Source organism: Lampris incognitus, chromosome 3, assembly GCF_029633865.1.
Source record: "Lampris incognitus isolate fLamInc1 chromosome 3, fLamInc1.hap2, whole genome shotgun sequence".
Taxonomy (NCBI): Eukaryota; Metazoa; Chordata; class Actinopteri; order Lampriformes; family Lampridae; genus Lampris; species Lampris incognitus.
Genome location: NC_079213.1, coordinates 12,974,573 through 12,982,964, shown reverse-complemented (window position 1 = coordinate 12,982,964; position 8,392 = coordinate 12,974,573). Strand labels below are relative to the sequence as shown.

Sequence of the window (8,392 nt, the reverse complement as noted above, 5' to 3'; positions counted from 1 at the left end):
CGTCGGTCCTCCCCTCGTTAGGGTGTGTAATTTTTGCGCCTTATTTCCTTTTTAAGTCTTATCGCGAGACAGCTTCCTTCTCACCTAACGACTTCAAACGCACGCCGTTAAAGAGATAACAGCGGAGGAACAGGGGTGTGTTGTGATAGCTGCGGGGCGATAAACACAAAACAGATTATCATATCGTCTCAGGCTCGCTCCCTAACAATTTACATGACCATAACACCGACGCCGAATCCCGACGAGGCTACAGGTAGCACTCGCTTTCTCTGCAGCGCGCACACACTCACACACACACACACACTCACACACACACACACACACACACACACACACACACACACACACACACACACACACCGGCACAGAGAATGAATGAAACATAATCCCATTTACATGACATACAGTTTAAATCTGTCCGCATCTGACTTTTAGATCTTACACTAATACCCGCAAGAATGAGCTCAGCGTCGCAACTCAGATTCCGGCAAAAAACAATGTAATTGTGAAAAAAAAAACCAGAAAAATCTAATAGAAAAGCTATATGAATGTAAATTGGCGCTTTTTGAGGCTGTAGTATATTGCATACTGCCAGAGCTTGAGTCAAGTTAATATCAACCTCAGTGACATTACTATTACCATATGCGCCATGGGAGACAAGGAAGACCAAAAAAAAAAATCAAAAAAAATAAGGGAAACATTTGCTGTTGGCAGTGGATAGAAAGAGAGGGGTTGAGGGTAAAGGACAATGGTACCCAAATAGCAGCATCCAGCTCCCAGGGCTTATTACATTAAAACCACACATTCAGAGAGTCGGGAGAACGGCTGTGTCAGCAGGTATTATGGAAATAGACCTTTAAGTCTAAACTGGCTATTTAGAGAGGGGTTTATGCAGGCGCCGTGGCCAAGTGGAAATTACATTCTCTCGGCTAAAAGCAGAGAGCAAGAGCATGCAAATGGAGGCAGGGGTTTGTGTATGAGCATATGTATGAGTGTGTGTGTGCCTATTGCAGAGATTCACTTAGATATTAAAAAAAACAGAATTGGGCTGCTTTGCCATGGCAGATGTCTATATCAACAAGACATACGACTACATCCGTGCTAGCTACCAAACACATGGGGACATTCTGCAGCGGACGCACGACTACTTAATCGGGAGTTGGTCTACTGGGAACAGAAGATGTCACAACTTACAAATCTGCATCCCATGGCGATGCACCCACGTATTTGCTGTCCTTTTTTTGGAAGGAGGGGGGAAAGAGCATGATTTTTGTATGGTTTGTAAGTTTCAAGTTCAAGTTACAACTTTATTGACAGATGTAAAGACAATGCACGTGTACGTCTTACTCAGTTCTCTTCTTCGACGTTTCAAAACCCGTTCACAGAAACTATGTCAATGTGTAAAGGTGGTATGAATGTCATAACACACAACAAAGGTTTTTAGAGCATCTGGTTAAAACCAAGCAGACTGCACCATAAATCCATCCATTATCCAAACCGCCTACCCTGCTCTCAGGGTTGCGGGGATGCTGGAGCCTATCCCAGCAGTCACTAGGCGGCAGGCGGGGAGACACCCTGGACAGGCTGCCAGTCCATCACAGGGCCGACACACACACACACACACACACACACACACACACACACACACACACACACACACACACACACACACACACACACACACACACACACACACATTCACACCTAGGGACAATTTAGTACAGCCGATTCACCTGAGCTACATGTCTTTGGACTGTGGGAGGAAACCGGAGCCCCTGGCGAAAACCCACGCAGACATGGGGAGAACATGCAAACTATACACAGAGGACGACCCAGGATGACCCCCAAGGTTGGGCTACCCCAGGGCTTGAACCCCGGACCTTCTTGCTGTGAGGCAACCGTGCTAACCACTGCACCACCGTGCTGCCCTCCATTCTCCATAAAGATATTAACAATGACACTGAAAAAACACAAACAGTATATGTAACCACACACACACACACACACACACACACACACACACACACACACACACCTACCTGTTTGGTGCTGTTGACACACTGCAGATATTGGGCTGCTATGTTGGAGCAGTGAAGGGTTTTGCCGGTGTTCTCTCTGTAGCATTTGAGGATCTGGCCCTGCAGATCTGCACACACAGGATACACTTCATACCGCCTACAGAGAAACAGGAAGAGAGAGAGAGCGTTATCGAGAGACATGGAGAGAGTGACAAATAATGGGCGAGAGTGACAAAGAAAGAGAGAGAGGGAGGGCGCGCTATCAGCAACATGATGGAACACTGTCATGGATATTTCGGGCAAAAACTTTCACTGTAGTTGTTTTCACTTCCAAATACACGGTTTGGGATACGAAATATGACACGGCAGGGGAGGGGCAGGTTTTGATGGTTGTTTCTTTCTTTGTTTGTTGGACCCCCCCCCCCCCTTCTACCCAATTGTATCCAGCCAATTACCCCACTCTTCCGAGCCATCCCGGTCGCTGTGCCATCCCCCTCTGCCGATCCGGGGAGGGCTGCAGACTACCATATGCCTCCTCCAATACATGTGGAGTTGCCAGCCGCTTCTTTTCACCTGACAGCGAGGCGTTTCACCAGGGGGATGTAGCACGTGGGAGGATCACACTATTCCCCCAGTTCCCCTTCCCCCCGAACAGGCGTGCTGACCGACCAGAGGAGGCGCTAGTGCAGCAACCAGGACACATACCCACATCTGGCTTCCCACCCATAGACACAGCCAATTGTGTCTGTAGGGACACCTGACCAAGCCGGAGGTAACATGGGGATTCGAACCAGTGATCCCCATGTTGATAGGCAACGGAATGGACCACTACACTACCCAGACGCCCAATGGTTGTTTCTCTTACATCGACTCTCATACATCTACTGGTGATCTTGTTGTGAAGCACATTAAGTTTCCTTTGGGTTTCCCACTCTTTTTGGGAAATAATTTACCCGCACTTTTCAAGGATATTTTCCATGACTTTTGCTTGGATATACATGACAGCTGTTGTTCACAGAGGATCACATTATTCAGTATTTGGTGGAAGCCACTACAGTCTCCAAATGGACTGTGTAACTTTTAGCTTGTTAATGAGCACACCGCCCAAATTTCAAGAACTGACGCATAATCTCAGCGACTACAAAAATGCAATCTCAGATAAACATATTAAAAATATGCAATCTCAGTGGGTAAAAATAACATTTTATAACCTCAAGCTCAATTTTCCATGATGTCAATAGTAATTACAGAACATTTGGTCAAATTTATAGTCTTCCAGGTGTTATCCATGGCTGCAAATCCAGTCTATAAATTTCCAGGTTTTCCAGGATGGTTGAGATACCTGTCTTTAGCACGCAGGGTTCCCAAGTGTAGTGTAGTGTAGGCCAACAATAAAGTTTGATTTTAAAGGCGCCATGTATAAGAACTGGCCAACTGTCCAATTCACACTCCAAACAAATAGGGGGCAGCATATTACCAGACCGCCGACTTCTTGTGACACTCACGATGTATAAATCTAAGCTATGCGATGTATAGTTTTATAGATACGAAGATTTGTTAGGAGGGTGCGCGCCAGCACCCTCTGAGCTGCGCTACTCCCTCATCCTCTCACGTTGAACTGAGGGCAGACTGGACGCTACAGTGACTCACTATCACTCCTTGAGGTACAAAGTGGCATTACGAGACGGGCCGGGCCGGGGCTAGCTGGTTAGCGCGCTAACTTCAGTACGGTTATTAGTTCAGTTTAGTTTATTGTTTATTTGACTGGGACAATGCACAATTTTACAACTGCACCAGAGTTAGCTGGCAGCTAATTTGCATCTGAAGTCCCTGGGCAGGCAAAGAAACAACAATTAATACAGATGTAAAAACATAACAACACATAAGAAAACTATTGAACAGGCAGACAAAGAACAATCAAGACAAAATAAAAAACATGACAATACATCAGAAAACCAATCTCAAAAGTTATAAGTACAATCTGATCTATTTAAAACAGTGGATATAAATAACAATCTGGCCTATGTGACAACAACATAATGAATATGGATTTCATCTATTCAGCAACAATAAATATAAACAGTAAACTGACCTGAAACATCAATAAATAAAAATCTGACCTAAACTATGACAACAGCTATAAAAATCAATCTGGCCTATTCAATGGCAGGAAATATGAATTATACACAGTCTACGGTCAGGTTGCACCTGGGCTGGTTCCAGCCAGAACCCTAGGCTGCTCCTGACTAAGAAAAATATAGTAACTACTCTGAATAAAAAGTAAAACAAAAACTCTAAAAGTGAAATCTAAAATATGTGCAAAATATTACAGCAAGAACATTTATTTGTGATTACACGTTTGTGCTGATTTTAACCAAAGCTTAAGACGCTTTTTAAACACCGCAAGGCTGGCTGACTCTCTGACATTAGGGGGAAGGGAGGAAGTTATTTCTTCATTAGGGGGAAGTTATTTCTTCACATTTTGTTTAAAATTTTAGTTAATTGTTGAATGTTTTAAACTAAAATAATTACATACAGCCCCTTTAAAACGACATAGTGACAATGTATTGATATTCTTATGGTAATTAATAACGTAGCAGAATCCTATGTGACAAAAATGAAAAAGACAAAGAAAACGGTGGCAGATGGTGCATTTAGCCTTGTAGAAAAGATTGTTCATGCTTCCAGTTGTGGGTATTAATTTTTCCCATTCCCCCTTATGTTTTCACAGTCCCTTTTGCTTTTGCTGCCAGTGGAAAGTTGTCTGAGGTTTTAAATATCTCACCGCAGTCAGGTGTATCGTAGCATTTCGCTATCACTCACAGACAATGAGAGAGAGGGAGAGAGAGAGAGAGAGAGAGAGAGAGAGAGAGAGAGAGAGAGAGAGAGAGAGAGAGAGAGAGAGAGAGAGAGAGAGAGAGAGAGAGAGATGCTTGGGATAGTGGAGGCTAAGCAGTAACAAGAGGGTTTCCTTCCATCTCGTGCATTTTGTCCATAATCGCGCAGTTTAACAACCTGACCTGACTCTATTCTATCTCACACACCTGCACTGAATTGATTCTCAAAGATATGGAAAAAATGTGTACCATATGAGTTGAATATGAAGGCTTTTTTTTTTACTTTCCAATTACGGGGTAATTCTGTAATTTACAGGACGGTTGGCAGCCACATTTGCCATGTCCAAAATCTCCTTATCCTTAAGTGTCATTTTTGTCAATCCCAACAATAGGCCTTCTTTGTCCCCATGAATGTGAATGACAATGAAAAAGGTTTGAATGATTACCAAGGCAATTCTACTCTCAAAGTCAGATCCAAGCCATCAATGCCTTACCACTGAAAAACCCTTTTAAAAAAAAAGCCTCTTAGGGCCTCACGGAAGACTGTATTGATTATTCAGTTGGGTGCTATTGAATCAATATTGATTCAGAATGGCTCCCTATTGGTGATGATTGTATCAACCATACCCACACCGACAAGTTGTCACCTTGGGCTGGCCTAAGTGGCTATTTCATTTTCACAGCCTCCATTACGGGGCTATAGACTCTGAATGCTAATGTTTTGGTCTACCAGCTACACATCACTAGCTTGATATGCTTAAGTCTGTCCTTTGGATCTCCAACCTTATTGCTGTAGTGCTAACTAGTACGACATGGATGCTAGCATTGCTACATCTGTAGATACTTGGCTAAGCTTCAAAGCATTAGCAGGAGACCTGTCATTATGTGTAATCCACAGAGTTAGCATATTTTTACAAACCTCAGCAGTGGGTTGTATTAGCAGCAAGAGTGCTTTTCCCAGCACCAACTGCTGTTGTCAGTCTTTTAACACGCACCATAAAAATCCATAAAAATGACACCTGTACATGCTAGTGCCATTATGCTAATGGCAATGTCATCCTTTAGTTCACACCAGTGGTCAGGACACTCAGTTCACCTAACTAAATGGGCTTAAGAAGGACTATATGTGAATAAGCACATGTGTGCGGGAGAGAGATTTTGCCCCCATCAGCAACTCTGAAAACCTCCAAGGGATACTGGGGGTGCAGCTGAGCCCCTCTTGTCAGAATCAGATGTTCGATTTGCCCCTTGGAGTGAGAAATCACCCTCCTGTAGGGTATAAAGCCAGGGATTGGTCGCATGGGTCATTACCCAGGGTGTGATGCTGCAAGAGGCTGGTGCAGGGGAGATGTGTGCATATGCACATTGCCGCATGGTCATATTTGTCGAATCCGTGGAGATGCCAGAAAAATCTATAGTCCTTGTCAGTGCAGGTCAGTGACAGTTTGTGACAATAAGAAAAGGCTCAACTACCATCACAATGCTCCATAAGTGCCCATTTAACCCCCAACTGCCCAGTGGAGCCCTCAGAGGAAAAACTGTCGCTGGGGTGAGATGAGAGGATCTGTGTCTATGCAATACCCCAGCAGCTCTTCCCCAAGCTGTCACTGTAAATAAGACTATGTTCTCAGTCAATTTGCCTGGTTTAATGTTTTAGAAAACACATGCCATGTGATAGACGATTTTATCTAAAGCGTCTTATTGGCTCATATATTTCCAGCATGGGTGGCTCCAGTGGGAATTAGCCCCCTTAACCTTGGCAGTGTTATTAACGTATTCTATCCTTTGAGCTACACATATCCACAAGTATCTACAGAGAGGAATCTGGAGTCCAAAATGAGCTTAACTTAGATTCCATACACATAAATTCAGTAAAACTAAGTTAACCACCAAGTGTACATAATTTTCAGTGTAAACTTCAGTGTGGGACAAGCAATCAAACCAAAATCCAATTTTTGCCATGTCCTTTGAGAGCAGATTGGAACATAATGCTGTACGAGCAATGATACTTCTGGATCCGCCAGGGACAAATTCACTCATTTGCCTGAAGGCACGACAAGGCCATTGCTCTGTGTCAGTGTATTGAACGATGACAGCCTAGCTAGCTAAAATGGTTGCCACTCTCCTCCTATGGATCCTGGTGTTCATTCATTACACTGCCTATGGGCATCTACAGAGGCGAGAGGAGCAACAAACACCCACTAATTACTTTCTTAAGCATTAGCGTTAATGCCAGGTGCATTCTGCTGATAGAAACCGCAGTGTTTATCATCAGTAATGGCCTCAGAGACAGAGAGGGAGAGGAGGAATGTTTGTTGATGAGTAGCTTGTCAGCGGTCGTCCTCTGTTTTTCTGTCATTCTCCAGTTTCCTCTATAGGGAAGAGGCAGAGACGCTGGTTGAGTTAATCATGGAGACAATAACACTGTCACAGAAACTTGGCATCCACATGCTGTGTCCTCCATCATCCATCATTAAGATTAACATTTAGTTCCCGCCACCAACCACATGAAGCAGGTAGGGATGGACCACCACTGCCACCCCCCATCCCCCCACTTTTCAGTTTTATATTAGGCAACCCCATCATTTAGTATACCTGACGGCAAAGGGGCTCTACAATAGGATGTGCAGATTCAGCTTAAGGTATCAAAGCTTCAGGGATTCTGTTGTAGGAAGGGTACAGTGAAGGGTAAACTAACCAAAACTCAGTTTATACCCATTGTTCAAAGCTATTAAAAAGCGTAGTGAGAACTGGTGTGGCGGTCTATTCTGTTGCCTACCAACATGGGGATCACTGGTTCAAATCCCCGTGTTACCTCTGGCTTGGTTGGGCATCCCTTCAGACACAATTGGCCGTGTCTGTCGGGTAGAAAGCCAGATGTGGGTATGTGTCCTGGTCGCTGCACTAGCGCCTCCTCTGATCGGTCGGGGCGCCTGTTCAGGGGGGAGGGGGAACTGGGGGGGAATAGCATGATCCTCCCACGCGCGATGTCCCCCTGGTGAAACTCCTCACTGTCAGGTGAAAAGAAGCAGCTGAGGACTCCACATGTATCGGAGGAGGCATGTGGTAGTCTGCAGCCCTCCCCGGATCGGCAAAGGGGGTGGAGCAGCGAACGAAGAACGGGGTAATTGGCAAGATACAATTGGGGAGAAAAAGGGGGAAGAAGAAAAAAAACGTTTAGTGAGAACAATTTATCGGAAGCATGACTACACATAATATCACAGTTACATGAAATAAGATCTTTTCAAGAAAATGTTAACTCACTGAGTAAGCTGTGAGTTCTATGGTTGTCGGCTTTACAGCTATCATCATACGAGGTTTTTAGGCCTTTGAACCTGCGGTTACCTCACTTGTTGCAGAGATACAGGGAAGCTGTTACAGCAGTCTGACTATGAGGGATGCAGTGGGGGGAGGTAAAAATTGAATTTCTTTTACACAAAGCAAAGGTGAAGTTGAAAGACGATTTCATAGTCATATGGAAAATAGGGTGTCCCATGTGTAATACCCCAGAGTGAACACAGGGTACATTCATGAAAT

General features: G+C 44.3%; 1 protein-coding gene across 1 annotated transcript in view; it reads right to left on the bottom strand.

Annotated features, from left to right (window-relative positions):
* Positions 1–8,392, bottom strand: part of chchd3a (coiled-coil-helix-coiled-coil-helix domain containing 3a) — a 124,126-nt gene that overhangs the window by 21,658 nt on the left and 94,076 nt on the right. The window contains exon 8 of the mRNA XM_056275915.1: positions 2,040–2,175. Within this exon, the coding sequence (XP_056131890.1) occupies positions 2,040–2,175 (136 nt within the window). The remainder of the gene's footprint in view (positions 1–2,039; positions 2,176–8,392) is intronic.